Raw genomic sequence first — 23659 nt, forward strand, 5'->3', positions numbered from 1 at the left:
CCATGCTTAATGGGAGAGCGAGCACTCCCCGTTTCTCACCTGCAGTTCCAGAGAGTTCCACACTTAAGGTTTGTTCAATAGTCTTGTTCTCAAATGGGGAACCCTTGGGATCACTGGAAGACAGGGCACATTTATAAAAACAAGCTGAAATGGAGTTGCTGTAGCCAAAATCTATTGAACCCCCCTCCCTTTTATAAATGTTTACACTTTTTAGTACTTACTTTGGTGACTCGGGTGTCAATGGAAGTGATAAACTTGTTGGTTTGGCTGAAGGGAAAAAAGAAAACAATTATGCAATATTTAAACACTCTGTAACACATACTAAAAAGATTTTTATTATTTTTTTTAATTTTGGTGCTGGAATCCCATGTTAGTCAGTTAGGGCTGAGCTCTGATACTTCAAGCTACTTCAGCGTATCTTAGATAGATAAATGAGACTCATCCTGATTCCTTATAACTGGTACCAAAAGGGCACCTAAATTTCAACAATGATTTACACCAATTACTGTACCTCTGAAATACAGTACACAACCCAAATGCCAAGAACCTTTCACAATAAGAGTGGTACATGTTAAAAATCAATGAAGAACTGTACAGGATACACTGTGAAAATGTTACTTCTCTAAGAGTTAATTTAGGCTACAGTTCACATTTTATTTCGAAAAAGGAGCAGCAGAATAACTATCAAGTAACAGAACGTTATGAATATTCAGTTAATTTAACTTCTACAATATACAATTTCATATATAACACCGAGAATAGGTTGTTTCTATGAGGCTAGAGTCCAACCAGTTACAGTCCAAATTTCTGCAAATTATCCTGCAAACTACGATAAGCCACTGACATAGTCACAGATGGTTAAAAATGGGGTTGAAGCTCTCAGCGCTACAATCCAAACATACACAAAAAACAAAGCACTAGCTATAAAAATACAAGTCTTTGTAGCTTTTATTCATGCAAACTTGTATTTTCCCAAAGCAAGCCAATAGATAGGATATTGTAATACAACCAAGATTCATTTAATTGCTAGTAAAATGTTTAAAAATTAAGAATAATATTACTTGCAAATTTTACTTTTCAGAAGTTAGACTGATGTTTAAAAGCAGAAAGCATTGTACCAAGAACAACAGCAGGGGATCTCTTCTGCAAATTAATTACTTAAGACAAAATGTTCCCCTTGAATACTCCTGCACTGCGGATCTTTTGTCCAGAGTGTCACTACTGTGTATTTCGTATTCATTCCAGACTTGGAGCTCTCATCCACATTAAAGGATTTTATATGCAAATTGATTACTTTTATAAGCTCTAGAGCATTCCTGAAGTAATATTGCATTTTTTTAAAAATTAACTCAATTCTCAAGAGCTGCATATTGTTTCTCCTCCTCCCCATATGAAAGTTAGAAATGGAAGCTCAGGTGTTCACCTCGGGTTCACCTTCCTCAGAAGTCACCGCTGGAGTAACGAGATGCACCTCAATGAGTTACTTGTCTGATCCAGCACTGCCACTGATTTGTGAATAAAACCAGGTGCTGCAAGACTGAATGTAACCTAGCACATCTTTTGTGTATTTTGTATACATCTAGGGACACTCATATTTGCCAGTGGCTACCTAGAGGAGAAACTGGCTTAAAAAAAAAAAAAAAGATACTTTATAAAAAGGCTCAGGAATAAAGTTTTGTACAAAGGCTTTCTCTCTTACCCAGTTTAGGTTTTCTAAGGAATTTGAATATGAAAGAGCCATTTAAGCCCCTAAAAAGTCTCATTCAAGCTTTCATTAGTCCCACAAAATAGTCCCACATCAGAATATATATACATTTTTTTCTGAGACATATATATGTATGTATAATCTGAAGCACTGAGGCACACTGCAAATCTGCTGGAGATGGGCACAGAACCAAAGCATTATCTCACACTCGTATGTATTCATTTTAAGCAGATATCACTGAGCTCTCCCACTGAGAAATTCACATACCAAAACAGCCATCAGTTTTCTTATTGCTAGGCATGGGCTTGACCAAACAGTATTCCTGCAAAGGATTTGTCCTCACATACAGCTATTGATAGTGTAAATATTTAACCAAGACACTATCATTTTCCATGGTGCCTGTTTATTAGAGTTTCAAGGTCTACGGTGGTGTGTTTTTTTTCTTCTCAAAAAGGATTCACATGAAGTTGCTTGTCCATGTAAAATGAAAACATTCATGTTCAAAAGCACTAAGTTTCCTCATGGGCAAATTTCAATGCAAAACCACAGATGATCTTTGGCATGAATGGGTTTGTGGACATTCCTGTGGGTTTGCAATATGTTTGCAACAGCAAGCCTAAAGGAAAATACCATTTGACTTATCCTTTGTGAGCTTCCCCTAACTTTGAAAGAAAATATAAGACCTTAATTATTTTTTAAAAAACAGAAGGAGCCAATTTTCTAATACTTTTGATTAAATGTATGAACAAATAACTGCAGGTCTGTGAATACTAGTTAAATTTGCAAGGTTGACTCTGCATGAATTGACTGTCCAACCTGAAAGCATTATATTCTTGTATTTGTATTATATGCAAATCCATTGATATCGAAGTCATATATTGCGGTATGAGGTAAATTTGATGAAAAAACAACATTGCAGAAGCCTGTGAATTAAACTGCAGGAATTAATTAAGAGAGTCCTTTCTCTCTGCCCACAGACTCACCTGCAATATCATCAAAGTCACAGCCATCTGTTAAACACAAGTAAGTTAGCTGTATGTCCCTTTGGACTTTCCTAACCTCTCCTTCCGTGCTGTTTCCACAACACAATGTGCCTTGTTTCACTACACTGAATCTAAACAATTGCTTCGGCTGGGGAAAAAATGGAGCTCTGACCTGAATAGGAAGATTTTGTAATCAGTATTTATGTGTGTGGGCACATGCATCTATGTATGTATATAGCTTACAGGCGCATATAGCATGTTATACATGATATACCTTATCACGTATCACTTTAACACTCAACCGTATCAATAAAGCCCCCTATAACCTCTGGCAAATCTATGTTTCAGTGCCACCGCAGTCAGACACCCAGGTTCTACAAGAACAGTTCAGCCTGGGTTTTGCTGTGAAGCAGACTGCTGAAGCCATCCAGGAGGAGTGGCAGCTGGCATCCAAGAAGCTCTAGGGGCAGTTAGATTTCTTTCTTACAAGGAACATTGTTCATAGAATTTAAGACCATAATAGGGAAAACTATACTTAGGATGTCAGAATGTACAGCTGCGAAAAGGAGATTTAGTGGTGGGAAGGTAAGATCATTTTTGTTAAGTTTGCTTATATTTCCTATGAAGAGTGAAAAATAAGATGTGATGGGGGCAGAAAAAGCAGGGAGGGGGGAAGACAAGTAAAGAACATATGCAGTTTATAATTGCTGCTTTAAAAATACCAGAACAACACATTTAGGGTCATAACTTGATCTCTGTTGCATCTGGATAACTTCCACTGACTTCAGTGGAGTCATCCAGGATTGGCAGTGATGTGACTGAGACAGGCACTTGGCCTTCTAAATGCTGGTACAACATATAAATACACAGATGTATTTTAAAGTAATAGTAACTTTAAAAAAGCTCCCTTTGGGCTTGCAAGCTTTTACAGCTTTCCTTTATCTTGGGAAAACAGGCAGGGGAAGAGAAAGCAAGAGAGGGGTCTTTAAGCTCTTGCACGTCTGCCTTAGAAGGTAGTTGTAATATAGACCAGTTCTTCAGGCACCAGAGGACACTAAAAGTCAACGGAATTGTTTAGTTTTGGCCATAAAGAATCTAAAAAGAGAGAGAAAGATCAGCATGGCAGCTAAACTTTCAACTATTTACAAAATAAAATTACAAACCAGCATTCCAGCTTTAACAGGAATGACACATTTATTGCTTTCTCTGTAGCAGTGAGAGCACTATTTATTGTCTCTTAAGGACTATGTGGCAGGTTAACAATGCCTTCAGTTTTACACTAGCAAAACCAGAAAGAAGGTCACTAATGAACCAGCCTGCCCAGCTTGTTTAGGGTTATAATGATTTCTTCATGGTACAGCACTCTCTGAATAAATATTTCCAGCTAACTTGGTATATTAACATACGGTATTTGTTAAAATTTTTTCTCACTGAGATTCCTTTTCTGAGTTTGAGGGTGATAGAGACAGGATTAGAACTGCTTAAAAGCTAAATCTAGCACACTAATTCTAACTTCATTACACTGTTTTAAAATTCTCCCTATGCAGAAGAGATGCCGGATTTACAATACTAATCCAAAGAACAGAAGAGGTATCGAGGGTATTCAGAGCCGTGGTATTTCAGCATTACTGCTGGTACCAAAGCTGCGCTCTGCAGTCCCACACCTACCTTGCAGATGATTTGTCTGAGTCTGCAGATGAGGCTTCCTTTTGGAGGTGCATTTCTCTTTGCTGCTGTTCCTGTTCTCTGCTGGTTTGGTCTGAGGAGGGTCATCATTTGTAGTCAGATATTTGAGAAGTTCAGAGCAGGGACGTCTTTGAGGCTTTTGCTGTTGACAAATGCTCTTCGCCTTATTGCTCCATGAATTCTCAGTCTTAAAAACAGAGCATAATAAAATAAAATAAAAAAAAGCTAAAATTAGTGAGCTGAACCTTATCAGAATAGATATAGGTTTTCTGAAGAGATGAGATTTTCAATGAAGTGTTCAGTCTAAGTGTACTAGATCTATGAGCTGTGAATAATTGTTTGCAGAACAAGGAAAGAAAATTACATTTAAAATTCCTAAATGACATTTATGCAGCTTTTTATTTCATTTCTCCCACATTTCAATGTTCCTACTCAGCAACATGTAACTAACAAGACCCTACAGCGCCTTTACTGTGAACAAAAAAATAAGCTGGTTTAAACCTTAATTTGCTGCTGATCGCTTGAGCCCAGTATTCACAACTCTCTTAAGTACCCCTAAACGCTCCGTTTTCAGTTACAGTGAACAGCAAGACAAACATTGTTTAATACTGCCTGCTAACAGAATTATGTCAGAGCCCCCATTCTATCCAATTAATGGCCGATATATGTCTTTTGTCAAGAATCCAGTGTCATTTTTCTCAGCTCAGACAGCTGGTAAAATGGCAGTCCTGCATCCTGGAGTATCTCACAAACAACATCAGCCCATCAGCAAATTTTATTGTACCCCCTACTACTCTGTGTATCAATAAAGTAGGTGAGAGTAACAGACGGTGGGTCTACAATTGAACTGTGCCAAGAGAAAAAGCATAAATGAAATATTCAGAGCATAAAGGAGCTCAGGTGAACTTCTGCAACCCAGTCTATAATCTGTTCATGTTTTTTTTTTTCTAAAGCAGGTGCAGGATAGTAGGCAGATTAATAGAATACATACAGATCTACTGCTTGCTTAGTTGCTGTAAACATTAAAGACCTTGCTATACTTCTTTTTTCGTTATTACAAAGATTAAGTTTGTACCTTAACAACCACAGGGCTTGTTCTGATCCTGTGATTAGTGTTTGCATGGTTTTGTGTGCTGAGACCACTGCATTCATTGTAACTTAGTTGAGTGTTGGCTGGAGCCAGCAAGAGCTTCTTAAGCTACAAACACATAGGGAAAGGGAGGTGGAAGGAAAAGAGTAAAGTTATGCATCATTATGGATTAAAATGACTTACCTACATTTTTGCATAGTTACTTAAAATTAGCTGTATCAATTTCAGCAAGCAAACTACAACCAAACAGAAAGAAAGGTTCAATATTCCCAGGAGTAAACAGATTTCATTTTCTTCGCGCTCGGCAGTGTATTTCTGCTCCCTTTACTGCAGTATACTGCAGGGCAGGCAGAAATGACAGGGGCCTTGGATTTCTAAATCCATGGCAAAATGAAATTCTTGGCAACCTGTCTGACAGGAGAGGCCTCTGATCTAAAGAGAGATGTTAACTTTAACAGACTAATGGATACAGCATCAAGATGCACGTATCTGGCCCTGCTTCCGCAGAAGCCAGTGATAAAGGGCTTTCAGCAGAAACAGAATCGCGTCTCTGACCGGTTTTACTGAGCAAAACGCATATAAGGTTTCACCCACATCCTCAGTCAAGGTTTGGGCTTGCCCTGGTTAGTACTAAGCTGGTGCTTACTGGTCAAATCAATGTTAAAGGCACAACATTAGGTCTACACCCCACCAGACTAAAGGGGTCTTTCTTTACAGATCACCAAAAGTGATATCTAAACATACATACAGAAAGAGCCCCAAGAAATGAAATATGAATTAAAAGCCATTACCCTGACTTATTTGAACAGAATGATAAGCAAAAGTGTCAGCCATTAGCACAAGAATCTCAAAAACAATCTCTTCAACACACTTTTTAATAGATTCCCTTATTAATTATCTTATGGCTATCTGGTGGGGTTTTTTTCCCCCACTTAATTTTCAGTCCTTTACTTGATTTTCCTTTTCAGTCTAAATGAAAAGTCCAGACCTTACTGTGACTACATCATACCCATGCAGCGGGTAGCCAGAGGCACATCCAATTCCTGTTAAACAGTAGGAAGGGTTCTTACTAGAGACGGCTCTTCTGCCTCCTGAGTTGGAGGGGTGCCGTCGGGCATTGGGGAAGGGCTAGCGGCATTTTCGTTGGTCACATCTCCATCTGTCAGTGCATCAAATGAAGGCAACCCATCCTCATCCACAGGGATGCTGTCCAGTGTTTCAGTGAGAACGGCTAGCAAGTTTGCCTCACTCTCTTCATCTATCTTCTGTGGGAGTGGACAAAACAAAAAAGCAGAACCAGGTGAGAAGAGAAAAGGAACAAAATGATGCCCCTGTATGTGAAAAAGCAGTCAAAACACAATTAAATCAGCCCTTGAAACGCCAACCTGCAACAGCATCTCAGAAGACATCATTAAGTGCAATAAAATGACCCATCTCTGTGTTCAGGAGAAACTTTTTGGCAGTCGCTGTGTATTGCTTTAGTTTACTTTTCTTCCACAATACTTTTTTATAAGTCAAGTGTTAACAATGAGAAGTAATCACCCAGGGATTGTATTACAGGACGCGCCTAAACTGCTGACACCTAGTGATGGTGTCAGCCCAGGCTGCCTCTTTCTTTCTCTTTTCAACACTGAACACCTATTAATTGACCTGACAAAACTACAAGAATCAGAGAATAAGACAGCTCATCAGAAGACCAAAATGAATCACCAGTGAAATCTGGAAAAACTTGTTCACATAGGTGGCTTTGCTGTAAGAGGGAAAGGGCCTCCCTTCCACACTCATGGAAATCCGTGCTCCAAACCCAACAAGCAGCTTCTCATTTCTGAGCATTTCTGCATCAGACTCTCCATCAGGACTCATGTTGTAAATGAAAAGCTCTTGGGTTTCTTTAAAAAAAATGTATTAGGCAGGTTGTCTTTGAAGTTGTCCTTTCGAGTTACACCGTTTGAGTGCTCAATGCAACTATTGTATGCATTTATCTAATTCAGACTGCAATTATAAAAAGTAGATTAATTCCTAATCAGATGTGGCTGTAATGTTAATTTATATTAGATATCTTATTTCAGCAACAAGACTTCTTTTGTCAAACTGAGTAAATTTAAATGCCTTCCAATTTTTTAAATGAAATATAGTCCCTACTGTATATTAAGGTACAGATTTTTAGAGTACTGAGAGTTCTAAGGAATAGAATTGTGTAAAAATCATTATATTTATTTTTCAGAAAGACTGAAAATTGATCTTGACAGATCAATTATCTAGGTTTCCTAGGCTGATCCTAGTGCTATTAAAGTAAATGAAAAGCCTTTCACTGATTCTAGGGATATCAAATTGGGAGTTTTTCCACCACCTTCAGAGTGGCTCATCACGCTCCAGATACACACTGCAAAGAGATTTCAGCTAAGTTCAAATCTCACAGTTTAAAAGTGAACTAGCAAGGAACACACCAGTAAGACAAACAAAAAGCTCTCCCTTTGAAAAAAGAAAAAAAAAATTTAAAAAGTCAATAAAAAAGCATCTTTGCCAGTAACACATGAGAAGAGAAAACAAAAATCAGGTGAATCTGTGTATCCCCAATAGCATGGCTTTTTTCAACAATACTGTATCTACCAGAGTCTGAACAGAGATGCTCATAAACCACACAGATAACTCCTCCTGCCAGGCTTCTCTGCCAAATCACACCTCACGGCTTCTTACAGAAAAGCTCTGTCTTCCAGCTAGGAAGCTATGGCAGAGCACAGACTGGTGCTTACACCATCATCCCTAAGAAACAAATAAACACTCAGGCAAAGCTAATGCTAAGGAGAAGCAATTACTTAAAAAGCCAAAAGGAGCTTGGCCACTGAGACAGAGAGTGTAAGTCTGGGTATCTGGTGATTTCCACCATACCACGCAGACATATGCACAGTGCTGTGATAATTCAGTGAGCAGAGTATGGAAAGCAGAGGGAAGCCACCTTGCAAATAAAACTGTGCTCCAAATGCAGCTTTTCACAGCTACTTTTTGAGATGCAAAGATGAAATCATGGTGTCACTTTTAGAAGAGTACAAAAAGGTGTTACCAGGTGAAAAAGTGCTTTGCGATGTAACAGAGCACTGACTTTTTTCCAGCGGCATTTCAAAGCGCTCGCAGGTGGTTGGACAGTGAGAACCAGCCCTCAGCCCTGGGGCAACTGGGGGCTCTGCCTGCCTGACCCCCAGCCCCACACTGGGTAGTTCTCCAGCAAGTCCAGCTGGTGGGGTGCACCACTGCCCCCCCGTACTGAGCCTTGCAGCTTATAAGGCTGACAACAAAGCTGAAAGTGTTACTATTTCTAACGGGGAATGCCTTATTTAATAACAGCATGCCAGAAGAAACCCTGATATTTGCTGTTAGCTGCTCAGCTCTCATGTTTTAAACAGACATTCAAGTGTGCTGACATCCAAGAACAGAAAGTTGAGTGGACACTGGTCCTCATCACAGCAATTTCAATTAGTTTTGTACAAGTTTCAACATTCAAACACCCCAGAGAAAGCACAGGATGTGACAAAGAGGACTCTGTTAAACAATTAATGTCACTTTCCATTATTGCTTCAGTCCCAATTTACAGAGCAAATAAATCAAAGTCACCACAGATGAAGCACACTAGCTGGCTAACACATGTCTATTCACAAATGACATGGCAGCAGGAACACATTAGTCAAGAAAATGACATTGCGAGATAACCTTTCAAAGGTTTAACTCTGCTATTGCTCCTAATTGTCCTAAATTACTGTTTATAAAGAAACACAATTATTAGATACAGCAGAAATGGTGCTGAGGGGAGATGCGGAGGGAGAGTTGGTCGGCTACATCAACGTCTGTGCAATAATGAGCGAAGCAGCAGCTTTCTGCTTTGCAATCGCAACTTGAGTCTTGGTGTTGACAGCACTGGGGAGCAGGAGCACCATGGCCAAATGCAGGCTCTTGCACCGTTTCAGCAGTGTCACCAGAGAAGCTCTTGTTTCAGACTGGCATCCAACCCGCACGTCGCACAGGCTCGGTGGGTCAGGAGGAGCTGAGCACCTTCCATCTCCACTGAGCTCAGAGGAAGCACCGTGGGCTCTCAGTATCCCACCCTGCCGTGCCCCTAACTTCTAAGCAGGGTCACACTGAAAGCATGTGCTTATTCTAAAGGAGGAGATCCTAAGTATTTAGACCATCTAAATGAACTACATTGTGTAAGAAAAAGGGATGGAGGCTGATCTGGAAAGTAAAGCTGCATGGCAAATGCATGCAATTATTAAACACTTATGAAAACAATTCGTAATGACTGCATCTTGCTAACTAATGGATGTTTTTAATTCAGAAGCAGTTATGCATCACTTCCCAGCCAAACCGTGTGAACTTCTTCACACCCTTGGTTGTCAGTTTAACATTAAGACATGGGGGCCAAGAGGTTTTCTGACCCCTGTAGATTTCCATCCAGCAGGAGGGAAGGAACCAGAGTACCCCACTGAATGCACACACTTCGGTGTTTCTGACAGCAAATGTTCCTTGTATATCCAGAATGACATTAGCTCTGAAAAGAAATAAAATTTGGCATTGGTGTCACTGTGCACAGGCAGACGCAATGGGGAAAGCCGGCTAGCACTGTAAGCTGACAGAACACCAACTGATCCTCAAAAAATGAGAGATCTAGGAGCCTAAAGATAATGAAAAGTTTCTAACTGCTCTCTTCTCTGCTTTTACATGTTTTGCTCTAAAACGCTTTAATATTGCTACAGCACTGAAAAGAATTCTCTGTCTGAAAACACTTTATTAGTTGTGTAATAATCTTATTCTAATTGGGTTTCTGTATTCAGTAAAATGCCTCCAGAGATATTCTCTCTTTGGCCAGCAAAAAGCTATAAGAAATGAGTTGATGATTTACCCACACAAAGGTATTTAAATCCTCTACCCCTGACAATTCTTTCCCCTTTGCTTATTCTGCCTACTGATGGAGCCGTGTTCAACCTCACAGTTAGCATTTGTGTCTGTAATACACGTTGCTTGTCAGCAATCCCATTGCAGGTGCCTAAGACTGAGCTGTAACGAAGACTCAGCCCTCTTGTCTTTCATATACACCGACACCCTTCTTGAAAACCTTGAAGCCACTCTGCAGAGGTCCAGACACAAGACTCTGCTGTAGCTCTCTCACAGTCAGCCTGGGTATGCTGATTCACCCCAGAAAAGGGTCAAGCCCATCATTTAGAAAAGCTTTTCCAAATGTTAATAGTACCTTCCAACATTTTCCCTCTGGTTGATTCCCTCCGCCTTTCATTTGTGATGATCACATGCACGGCTTTTGCTTACTATATCTCAAGGAGTGAAATCTGCTAATGAATGATGCTGCTGCTCAGAAGTTTCTTTATTGATAATTTGAATGGTGTATGGGGACCATCTTGATTCACACTGAAAGATCAGGGTCTAAACTGTGGCATTAATCCACAGCCCCGAGGAGCTGGGAGTAGTGGCAGCTTGCCACATCTTTGTAAAAAGCCCAGGAAACTTTGGGACAGATCCACAGCTGGTAGAAGCTGTCACCACTCCAGCAGCCCAGCTCAGCAAGCAGTTCAGAGCAGCCAGGTGTACATTTGAACTCATGAGGGATCACCATTTCAACATATCGACTCATTTTTCCTCAGTAGCCTAAGATCTATTCATGGCACTATTAACAAAGAAAATAAAAGATTTCCCTCCAGCTGAAAATATCCAAGTGCTCTAAAAATACTAATACATTATGGTACTACTTTCGAAAGCACAAAAATGCCTTGTGAGCACATCTGGGACTTCCAATAGGATTTAATTCCTTAATGACGCATTTTGGAATAAGAACATCCTTAAGATTCACACCACTAAGAGAAACGAGGGGTATAGATTTGCCCTATTTTGCAAATAGGGATGCAGAGGCCCTGAAAAGCTCACCAACACAGGTGGTATCTCAGCCCTGACCCCACAACCAAGCCCAGGAGCTGCAGGCTGGGCAGGAGCGCAGGGAGGCAGAGGGAGGGCAGGGACTAGGATGCAGGCTGGTCTTCCTGCTCCTGCTGGTGAAAAATGAGAGCTGAGGTCAGGGACAGTGAAAGGGAAGAATTACAGTCCAGGTTTTCCTGTGTCTGGAGCTGAAGGAGCCAACCTGCCACAGCACCGGTGCAGATAGTGCTGTCATGGTCATTTTGCTGCCTTCTCAATATGCTGTCCAAGGCAAGTGCCTCCTTCTCCTTCCTTCAACTTAGAGCTGGCTGTAGCTGGCTGTATTTTCTCCCCGGGCCAAAAAGGAATCAATGGTCCAAGAGGTGAACCACTTGATCCACTCTACCTGCTCACAACCAGTCCCATGCCATTATATATTTTGAGAAGTATTTCAGCTTTTATTTTACTGTTCAACTCCTTTGCAAATCCTCAGGCATCCTGAGCTGTCTTATAGTAAAAATCCACATGATGCATTTGCATTAGAACGTTTTTCCAAGGTCTGTTAGTCTGGTCCCCAGGAGACACTCCCATAATTGAAATGCTTAAGTCCAGAGCTATCAATTATCTTTAAAAACAAAATGGAGTCCCACTAGGAGAAAATTACAGCCAGGTTTCTTTATATGTAGTATAAATGTGGGGATTAATTATCACCACCCCTGTGCAAATGCCTTTAGGGTATGGGAAGAAATAAGAGATCTTCTCTTCTTCTTGAAGGAGACAGCTACACTCGTACTACTCACATGCCCCTGTAGGCAAAGGCCACTTGAATGCAGAGCGTGCCTTCTGATTTTGGCAGTCACACTCCCCAACATATGGACTGTGAATATATCTCATCTCTAGGACTGACCATGTCCCCCAATTCATGTAAAAGCTTCACTGCAGCTGGATTTCTGGATATTGTACAGACCTGGCTCTGCCATACCACTCTCCTCCAAAACAATGTTAAACAAACAGTGTAATTACACACAATGCAGGTACTGCAATGCTAAACTTTCAGAGCCAGGATAACCTCCCAGCATCACTCCCAGGGACACTACAGCACCGCAGGAAGGGTCCACGCAAGGTCCGCAGGCTGAAGGAGATGGGAACAGCCACAGCATACATTCCCCTCCTCCCTTCCCCAGGGTACGATGACATAAAATTAACAATACTTATTATTACTCATATACTCAACATGGCGTATATTTCTAGTCTCAAAAGGTTCTCCTCTTCATTCTTGGTATCTGAACTCAGGTTACTCTCTTTTTTTAAAAGAAGCCACGCTCACCAGACTTCATAAAACTTCTGTCAATTATCTGGGACTAAGCCATCACAATGCAAACCCATGGTACAGGCCATTTGCAAAGAGAGTTTTCTTTAAGATTGTGCCCTTCATCACCTGCAGTAATGTCACCACAGCTCCTGTGAGATGGTCTATCTTTTCAGGTGAAAAATCTAACCTTTCTGCTATAACCTAAACATGTCAGTTTAAAAGAGGCTGCTAAAACAAAGAAAAAAAAAAAAAGCCTACTAAATATTCTTCTACCACAAAGCCACTTTTTTATTGCTTGTAACAAGTTGTTGCAGTTCAGAAGTTTCCATTACCGCCTGGCAATTAAGTTTCTAATAAACTGAAGAGCTACTAATTGACTTATTCATCTGGCGAACTGAGGATCCAGCTAGCAACCTGTAACCTGTTTTACATCTTCCGATCAACATTCATTCACGTTTTGCAAGCCATTTCCATTTCATTTGTGTAAACTGCATCCTTCCCCCGTATGACAGTAATCTTTGATTCTGGGGAAAAGAGAAAACAAAAAATAATCTAAAAGCAAGCTATCATGCCATTGACTGTGTAAAGGGGACCAATGATAAGATATTGCTGTGCTGGAATCAGAGCACTGGTGGTAGACCCAGTATCAAAAATGTATAGTAATTGCAACCACAGAATCTTTGGAAACACGGTCAATTTGACCCAGTATCAAAAGGTCACTCTATTCAATTTATACTTGATGCTGAGCACTATATTGAGAAAACACCTGAAAGCAAATCATCTTATCAGCAGTTTGGGCCTCAACATTTACTGACTACATAGGCTAATTTTCTGATTACTAAATAAATGCATTACCTATGTTGGGTTAGCTCACCAGAGGGGCTTTTTAACTTGTACAGGACTTGACACTGTAAAAACATTGCCAAACCTCTTATCAGGAACCGCTTTCCCACAGCACTGAGGCACACCATGGACACACTGTCCTGCTGCCTTGCCCAGGGCTGGGGAAGATGATGCAGTGTTCATGGGTGAGGAGCTGCAGGGAGATGAGACCTGGCACATCTTGTCCAGCCCATGGTGGGTCAGGTTTGGGCAAAGCTCCACACCGAGGCACAAAACTCTACCTACGTCTTTGTTAGGGAGAAACAGGAGCATGAAAAGGGCAGAAGTGCAAAGGAAGAGCTTGATGAAGAGCAACAGAAAAAGTTTTCCTCCCATGTGCAACATGGCCAGAAAAGGACACGGGGAGGTGACTGCTAGCTGTCAGCAACAGTGTCCCTTTTACAGACAATCAGTTGTTCATGCACGTGATATGGTCCTGAGCAACAACCCAGACAGGTATTTTTTATTATTATTATTATGCACCTAAAATATACTTGAGGGCAGAGAGTCATGGCTCCCAACCAAGGGTCCCAATCCATAGCTCTAACAAGGAATGGGTACTGCAGAAAGACAGAAGAGGGGGCAGGAAGGCTGCAGGCTACAGCATCAGGTCGGGAAGATATTTGGGACTCTCCCTGTGGCAGAGCTTTGAGTGACAGTGTCAGCAGTATTTCAGTCCAAATTCAAACACTGCTTGCTCAGATTTATTTATTTGCTTGATTTACGGTACCCACACTAATCCCTCTATGCATCGACATAAAATTTTTCAACACTCATATAGCTTTGTTAGGCAGCATGGCATGTTCAGGGAAAAAAAGAGCTACATATACTTTGCGATTATTATTTCACACATGTAATGGACGTAAAAACTTATTTTTCCTCTTGATAATGACAGACATTTCTAAAAAATGCACTTGAGTGGTAGTACCGACCCTTCCTTTGCCAAGTATAAAGCATAATCTTGTTGCTTTTGTTCATTCTCCACTTCAGTGTTGCATTTGCTTTAGTTTTAATTACACTGGATGCGTCAGGATGTCTATCATAATCCCCGCTTCTTTCTAGAGATTTATGACTACACAAAAATAAATTTCAGGCTAAAATTATATTCAATATAGCAGAGAAGAGTTTACATATACTTCTAAATTTTGTTCAGTTATGTGGAAACGTGTTTGTGCGAACAGAACACACACTCAAAAATTCCTTTTTAAACTGCAAAATAAGACACTTCTATCTGGTGCTTTTACTGTTAGAAAATTAGAATTTGATTTGACCAGAAAATTAGCATTTGTAAAGTATCAACTTCATTAAATGCTTTTTACGATGTTTTAATTTTTCAGCACGTTCAGCTTCATCAAACCTACCCACCATGCCTGCTGAACAGGTACGACAAACACAAGTCATGTTACATGGGAAGAAAAATACCGGTTCTCCTTAGACCTGTAGCATGAATGGATCAGTACATCACTAATACATCTGGGCTTCCCATCATTTTTTATTGTGATCTAACTGGATGGATGCTATCTGGTCTGAGCTGGCTAAAAGAGTTTATACAGGCACAACACAAAAACTTGTTTACAAGGACAAAGATGCATTTACTCTATATGTTTTACCTACGTAGCTATACTCCTGTCTTTTAGTGTCACGGCAATGGCTGTGTACCAGCAGATGTGTTGAGTGCCACACATACCATTTACAGAGGTGGTTTAGCTAGGTAAAATAAATTAAGATAGCAGATGTTAGCCCTAAAAAAAAAGCACCAAAAAAAAAAAAGAACCCGAGGAAATCACTATGAAGGGGGAAAAAAAAAGTAGATACGTGGGTTCTACTCTTACCATGCTAAAGAAGTTTCAAAAAACCTCAGTGGCATCCCTGTATCTAAGGAGATGCTCAGCTGAGAGAACAGCCCAGGTACCTGTACCATGAGCATTCCAGGCAATAAAAGTTTCCTTTTTAATGCAGCACCAAGTGAGAATGTGGAGATGCCAGAGTAAGGAAGGTGCTAACAGGTATAGGGTTTAACACTGCACAGGTCACTGGTACATTTTGCCAGGCTTTTCAGTTTGCTTTTACAGTCCCATGAAAACAAAATGTACGCTTATCCCAGCAGGCAAATAAGCACTCGCCTCAAAAAGCAGCAACTGAACAGGGCATCCTGGTAAATCCCTACAACCACCAAGGACACTCTTCAGGATGAGGAGATGTGTCTGAATTTTCCGCCAGTTAAGCATTTGGATTCGTTTAGATGTCTCATAATATCCTTAACTATGTATTTCCTTGATTTGTCACTAGGTGCCAAGACTTCAATGTTCTTTCAATGCAATTTTGTGTCTGCGAATAGAATCATAAACTAGAGATGATGGTTTTAAAACCAAAAACCTTAAAAAAAAATATAAAGATCACTGAAGAGCTATTTTTTGCAAAGCCTCCTCTAAAGCTCATCTGCTGTTGCCTCATTTCTAAGTTTCCTGGAACTTACTAGTCTCCATAGATAATGTTGATAAAATGGGGTTGACACTAACATGTAAAACTAACGTGCTAGTTTATGCTAAAGCTACTTTGTTCATCTACCCTCAGTGAGCCTTGGAGAGTTATGTAGCACATGCATACTGTGCTGCATGCTACAGCTACCACCACAGTTGCCTCTCTTCTATTTATTTCTTAGTCAAAACTGAACATATTGCTCATTCTCTGCTAGTCTTTTAAAAGTGTGTGCTCTTGATCACCAGCGCTCCGTCTGTACAACGTAAAAGATTTTATTTTGCTTTGCGAGGCTTTGATGTTAACTGGTCCCTTTTTAATCACAAATGGTGAAAATGAATCTAGGCATCTTTTTTTTGCCCTGTGTCTTTAAAAATGACCCATAACAAGCAGTCAAGTCCAGCTGTACCTATTAATGCACTAAGTACCATTATTAATTAGGCCGCAATTTCCTTTAGGCAGAGACTGTCTTTTTGTCATGTTTTCACACAACCCCTTTCACAATAGTGTCCTGATTTACAATTGGGCTTTGAGATGCTGCCACAGAACCTAAAATAAATAATTCTGGATAATTCTATTTAATCCAGCTAGTAACCAGAAGAACTTGGGTCCAGATGTTCAGCCACTGTAAATTAGGGCCTCTCCATGGCTTTTAACAGAGCTATGCAGATTTACACCAGCTGGGGCCCTGGTCCTCTGCTCGTTGGGTATGTTGATGCTGAAACTGAGAGCAGCAGCTCCTGCATACCTGTTATGTGGAGCAGCCTGGCCTGCGACTAACAGCAGTCCAGCCCAAGGCCAGTAAGAGCCAATTCTTCCTACTTACCAAGTGAGCCTATCAGCTGAGTGCTACATTGCTACGACTAAGCAGATGAGTTCAAATGTGGTTTGGGTGCATCTTGCCTACAATGAAGTAGAAACTGCGCTCATGAACATCCTTTCCTACTGGAAATGCTCTGACATATGTGCTCATGTCAGTGCATCTTCAGTTTCAAAGTTTTTCCTACTGAAGTTAACCCAAGTTATAATTCAAGCCTATGTAGCCGCTAGATGCACAGCCAAAACCACACAGGACATACCTGACCTCAGGAATAGTCATTAAATTGCAGCCATTTGAATAGTAAACCAGAGGTGGGACCCTGCAGGTCACTGGCTTCAACATAGTCTAGGTTTTCTTGGCTCAGATGGCCTCCCATTGTATTGAGACATTTGGCCTGCTCTATCAGCACCCAAAATGAGGACAAAGAAAAAGGGCAAGGGAGATGCAGACTAGGAACAGCCCAAGATGAAAGAGCGGCATTTCTGATTCATTGCCCTGGGAAGGGAAATCCTATTAAATTGACATTTCCAGCTATTTCAGACAGAGGGCAGGATACTGTGCTGAAGTCTTGCTCAGCTGGCTGAGAGGAGCGGGTGCGACCACTGGTGTTTAGGTAGCAATAAAATCCTGTTTTGTAAACATGTCAGGATCACACACTATCAGAGGCTGGGGGGGTGGGGGGAAGAAAAGAGAGAGAGAAAAGAGAAGGGGAAAGAGAAGAAAGTAAATACAGTTGCATTTTATCCTATAAGGTAGGGAGTGGGGGTGGAACCCACCTAGTATTTCCAGTAAAAAAGAGCTATCTGTAAATGAAATATATTGCAAAGTTTTATCAACCTGAAGCACTCCAAAGCACCAGCATGCAAGGAGAACCGCAGTGTTTTACAGCCGCATGTGCCCTTGCCCCTTTTTCAACAGCAAAGGTGCCCCAGACCTGAGCCCCGGCAGCGCAACACTGGCCCCAGCTCAACTCCCCTGGATTAGAGCAGCACAAACCAAGCGTCACCCGGTGAAGTCAATGGAGTTAAACCAGGACAGATTAAATGTAAGCGAGAAGGCAAATCAGGCCCTTTATGTCTGCCATTCCTTCCCCGAGAAAAACTAAATATGTTCCTTTTTCCTCAGACGCATGGATATCAATAGCCTAAACAGCCCTGATTGGGTTTCACCAGTGGCAACACGAGGATGTTTATTTCCATTAGGCTGGGTCTATAAAATCCTCCTTTTCACTCCTGCGCTTCTATGATTTCCAAATAGCAAAGCCTGACATTTTGGTCTCCGACAAGCAATGCTTAATAGTGGGGCGTTTGGAAAATAAACCAAAATAAAATCTATACGAAGAAAGCTCTTAAGACAAGCTAGCCTGAGTGTTTTCACCACAAATGGTTTGTTTCAGCTATCTCTCTGCCTCCTTTAAGGCAGAAATCAGACAGCTTACTGGCTTAGCTTGTTAGGCCAGGTTAAAGGGATGCAACGCTGAAAGGCTCTTACAGAAGCTTACCCTTGGACTAAAAATAGCAGGCACTAGAGAATTATCTTAAATACTACCAAACTTGTTCTGCACTGTGAATGCAGATAACTGTAATATGTTTCCATTTTTGGTAGTTTTAGAGCTTTTTAAAGTTATGCTCGCTTTAGCTGACTATTTAATTAGTTTCTGATTCTATTTGCCACATTTTCTCTCAGAGATATAGCCTGAGGGGTACTTTGCCTATGAATCCTTTGTATTTAGCAGCGTTGCTATTGTTAACATCTAATGAGCTGTTGGATTTGCCAAACACTCGGTATAGGTACAAACGCTTCTTTGAAATATAAATGTTTAACTCATAGCAAATAGCAAATCAAAAGATATTCTAACGCCACGTCCTCACTTTCTCATTGCGTGTCTCATCAAAAGAGAGTAAAAATAAAAATCTGCTTTATTACATTTAATTCTGAAATTCCAAAATGTGTATTTGAGCGAGACATTTTTAGCTCCCTGCCCAGAACTTTAGAAGAAAACCAAATGTTTTTTGGTGCTGCAAGAGGACTCGCACATACAGGCACGGCTGCACAGTCTAACGTTGTTCCCTGCCAGCTGAATTATTAGTGTTTTCTTTGGGGTAAAACTGCAAGACTCTACAGCCCAGTCTTTAATGAAGCCACCTCAACTTTAAAACACATAAAATGAGCTTTTTTTTTTTTTTTTTTAAACAGCTACAAGCAGTTCTCTTTAAGTCATGACAGTGTTCAAGAAGAGACTGGACAACGCCCTCAGACACATGGTGTGAACTGTGGGGTTGTCATATGCAGGGATAGGAGTTGGACTCCATGATCCTTGTGGGTCCTACATTCTATGATTCTATGATCTTAAGCAGGATACCCGTTTATCTGCTCCTCACTGAAAAACAAGAAGATATCAAAACACTGAAACTCCAAAGCGAAGCACAAATTTTCTCAGCCCTCACATCCATTTTACTTGTGCTACACAGTCAGTCTGAAAGACATCGCTGCAGAAATCAGCCACGCGGTGTAACGTCCCCGCTGCTGTTCTTGCCTCCACTCTCTGCACTTCTGCAGGTAATGCCACCGTGGGCACTCCCTGTACCAGCTCTGATCGGGAACATCCGAGAGTCCTGCAGCAAGTGCCTCTGCTCACCAATTCCTGCTCACTGCCCTTCACACCATGTCCTCCACCAGTCTGGGTACCTGAGTGATCGCTGTAACAAGGGTACTAAATGGAAGCTGATTCAGTTATGTATTTTAGTACGTTTTCCAAGTATTTTTTCCTCTCCCTGGTTTTACTGTGACTTTTAATATAATTTAAAACCCACACCTTGAGTAAGGCCAACTTCTAAAGACCCAAGGCACAGCTGGGCAAGGTCAAGCTAAAACCCAACCACGCAACTGAACAGAAGTTCCTTCTCTTGCTGGGCCAGCATCGTATCTGACTGCTGTGGAGCTGGCAGGGCCTGTCCTCTCAAACACAATTTTTCTTTTGCTCTCTTTTCAGGGTGAGAAATGTTTTCACTCTTAAATAGTGGTGGAATTCACAGATTCCCTCACCAGATATATACCCAGTGCCTTTATAAGATCACGCATAGAGGCATAACCTAGCCACATGTCTTGCAACTGCCATTAAAACCCTCCATATGTCTTCATTTGGGAAACAAGTTTTCTTTTTGAGTCAGGAGTTAAGTTCACAGCCTCTCTGTCAAATAAACAACATGTCTGTTGTCACCTGGCTGCTGAACAAGCCCTGTCTTTGAAAATATGCACTCAGTCACTTTAGCTACTTTTTTCTCACCCTTTCCTTCCACAGTCATGCAGCAAAAATAATGCTCCATCTCCATGATGATGATTAACCTTACTATCCATCTCCTGCAATTTAAATTTCTCCTGGTTAAGCGTTACTTTAGCACTACCCAGACAACAGTCCTGTTGCACTGAATGATCTCCCATCACATCTTAAGGGAAAGTATCTGCAGAAAGTACTCACAGTTCAAACAGACAATACCAAGAATGGAGAATTATAATTCTCACTTTATAGCAGGGGATTTGATGCACAGAGATTAATTAACTTGTCCAGGCCAGAGAGTGCCCACAGGCAGGGTGGAGGGCAGGGCTCCAACCAGCAACACCAGCCTCTCCCTCCAAGCAGGGCACAACATTCCACGGACACCAACAGTGCACACAGCTCCTGTCCCAAAGCACTTACACCTGAGCTTCCAGCTGACAGAAGACTGGAAACTGCTTGTCAAGAGTATTTGAGTCACAGCAATATAAATAAGGGGAGGCTCATTTTGTGCATTCCTGGAACATGGTGATTTTGCCATTTTTTGTACTGAAAAAGTCTCCATCATATTTGCTCAATTATTAGTGGCATTCCAGAATGGAGTCCTCCAGGGAAAGTTAACACAGAGGCAGTAGTGAACGGCCACAACAGAACAAGGATAGTTGTGCCAGATGTACCTTCCTACCAGAAAGCCACAGAATACCTGTACAATGTAGCAGATGTTAGGGAGAACATCAGTGCACTACAGCAAAAGAAACAAGTCTGGACCAGTGGGAAGAAACACACTAATGGCTCAGCTCAAAACTTAATAAGGAGAACATCCAGCTTAACATGAAAACTTGTGCCAACTCCCCAAAACACACAAGGAAAATGCTGTAACAGCAACTGAGCATCTTGGAAAGGCAAAAGGTCCACAAAACGTATTACTTGAGTGGGGCCCTCTCTCTGCATAACTTACTTTGGGAAGACATAAACCAGAAAACATCCAAAGCTGGTTGGGTAAGTCATTACCTGTACAGATAGTCACACAGACAGGTTTGCCCAAGGAAAGATAAGCTGGAGAAAGTGGACTGAGGGTTCAGCAGAGTTTAATCTCAAAGACTCCCAAATTACTACAAGCCACAGAGGAAAACATTTTACTTTAGAATTTGGATAGTTCTTAGAAACAAAAAAACCCTTGTTTGTCCCCATCAGGCTGCTGTGACAGCAGCTGTATTGCATGCAGACCCCGAGGAGCAGAACCCATGGGAGAGCAGTGCATGGGTATCTGCAATGTCTGACCACCTTCCAGACAGAAAAACAGAGGAAAAAAAGCTGTTGTGTTGCTGCCCCCCTTTTTACTGCATGCTTTTGCATTATTTTCTTTGCTAGTGAAAAGGCTACACTTTCTTGATACAGTAATAGCTCAAGATCCGGGATCTGCTGTTATGGACCTTCTGAGCTGAGGTGACAGCCTGAGATGTGGCACTCGTTTGTGGACTTTTGTAAGTAAGACTGTGTCATCCACCACAGCCTGCAAAGGTCGTTACAAAGCCCACAGGAAGTCAAACAGCAGTGATGGAGGAAGAAAGTGTCTTTGGCACACCATCAGGGATAAAACGCTTTCTCAAAGGCATTTGTGGGATATCAGGTAGTGTGAATGGGAATTAAGATGAGGAATCGTGTCATTAATGCCAGCAACAGATTAAGTCTTGATGATTTTCCTTGTGTATAAGGTGTGAGAAGACAGGCTAGATATTGTGTGTTTATTGAAGCAAGAAGGTTAGAGATAAGATATAATCTAACCAAATCACGGAATTCAATTTGGGAAGATAGTCAAGAGTTACAGACTCTGAATTACCAGGTTTGTCTAATACCTACAGGTACAATTATACCCTGATGCAAAACAATTACTGGATTTCAGAGAGGAGGAACATTCAGGTGAAGTGGCCCTGATCCTTCATTAGTTGAGTAGCATTTAGAACCAGAAAGGACACCTGCACATATCCAAAGGTACAAGTATTCAAAAAGTAGGAGGCAGACATCTCCAAGAATTTTACAATGCACAAATTTGGCACTAGGAGATGCATTTTCTTTGCACAGAAGTAATTCAGATGCATTCAAACATTTAAATAGCAGTCAGCAACATTTTGTTGTTTTCATTCAAAGTCTACGAGCATTTTTGCTGTTGAAAACAAGCATGTTAGTATGCTACACTATTGTCCTGCCATCTTCCTCACAAAGACAGTTATTTTACTAAGGTGTTTCCCATGAGAAAGGGCTGGCTTATCAGTTTGCAGTTTCAAAGTTAAAAAGGTGTTATCTTAGAACTGAATGGAACACTTACAATGAAAACTGAAGCCATGCAAAATTTGACTAATTTATTGTCTTAAAGCCTCTCAAGAGAACCTTGGCTAACGTGTGCATGGTTCCTGTGTGAAATTCAGAAGCTTGCAATGAAATCTGCTTTTCTTTTTTGAGGTCGTCCACACTCTGCTCTTATACTTGACTCTCTACATGCAACAGCGGTGAGGACTCGTGGACTATCACCAAATCCCAGCAACTTTGATTTTCACAAAGATTTTTTTTTTCCAATTGGGAATATACCACTATGTTTAAGGAGGGGTTCTAAAGAAATAACAGCACATGATGAGTCTTGATTGGAAATAACTAGAGAATATAATGCAGTTCTGGACAATACATTTGAAGAATATTTTTGTAAGAGCTCTTTTAAAGACTAATTTTTGGAAGGAATTGGGAAAACTGAGCTGCTCGCTTAAAAGGGATAGAAGGGCAATGAGTTCTACTGTAGGATCTCTTCTTCTGCTGACTCAGTGAAGACACATTTGTCATTCAAAGACAAATTAGAAAAGGGCATGGATCGTGCTACATAGACGCTCAGTCTCAGTTATCAGCCAGGTACAGGCAGCTTCCAATGCATCTACCTCCAAGTGCATCTGAAAAAAAAAAGGCGATCTGTTCTGGTGGATGTGGACAGAATGTCTTTGTCAAAATTTCAGTTTGAGCAAATACTGCAAAGCGGTTTAGTGCAGGGAGGATTTGTCCCTGCAGAAATTGACACAAATTCCTTTAGGACAGGGGCAGCCACCCCAACTGCATCGCTGGGATTGCCAGCAGATAGAATTAGGAAAACTGGAAGATAACACTGTGGCCTAATGTAAACTCTTAAATCTGCTGTAAACAGAGCGGTAACATTGGCACACAATAAAACTGGTATCTGTCATTGCACTCCCAGAAGCAGGTGTAGGGAAGGACAAGAGACATGAGTGGATTTTTGTTCCTCCCTATGAATTCTGGTCAAGGAAAAAAGCAAGCTGATGGAAGCTGCAGCAAATAGGTAACACTATAGTGATGGAGGGCAAGCTGGAATGATGGTATACAAGGGAATAAAGGGAGATCAAGTGGAAGGGTTCAGTTTGAGGTCCCTCCTAAAGGTGCGGTGCAACTTGGAGTAACAGGCTGGTGAAGGCAGCATTCCTGGACGTTTCAAGTTGGACTGACAGAAAAGCCCACTAC

General features: G+C 41.1%; 1 protein-coding gene across 3 annotated transcripts in view; it reads right to left on the reverse strand.

The window, feature by feature from the left end:
- Positions 1-23659, reverse strand: part of PPARGC1A (PPARG coactivator 1 alpha) — a 365064-nt gene that overhangs the window by 24646 nt on the left and 316759 nt on the right. For 2 of the 3 annotated variants that reach the window (XM_005501286.3, XM_021286094.2), the window contains exons 3-7: positions 6535-6729; positions 5450-5572; positions 4357-4561; positions 222-267; positions 40-113 (exon numbers count right to left, since the gene is read on the reverse strand). In XM_005501286.3, coding sequence (XP_005501343.1) covers positions 40-113; positions 222-267; positions 4357-4561; positions 5450-5572; positions 6535-6729 — 643 coding nt within the window. Of the gene's footprint in view, positions 1-39; positions 114-221; positions 268-4356; positions 4562-5449; positions 5573-6473; positions 6730-23659 lie in introns of all 3 variants that reach the window. The other variant, XM_065060648.1, reaches the window with a different exon arrangement.

Source organism: Columba livia, chromosome 4 (genome assembly GCF_036013475.1).
Source record: "Columba livia isolate bColLiv1 breed racing homer chromosome 4, bColLiv1.pat.W.v2, whole genome shotgun sequence".
In the NCBI taxonomy this organism is placed as follows: domain Eukaryota; kingdom Metazoa; phylum Chordata; class Aves; order Columbiformes; family Columbidae; genus Columba; species Columba livia.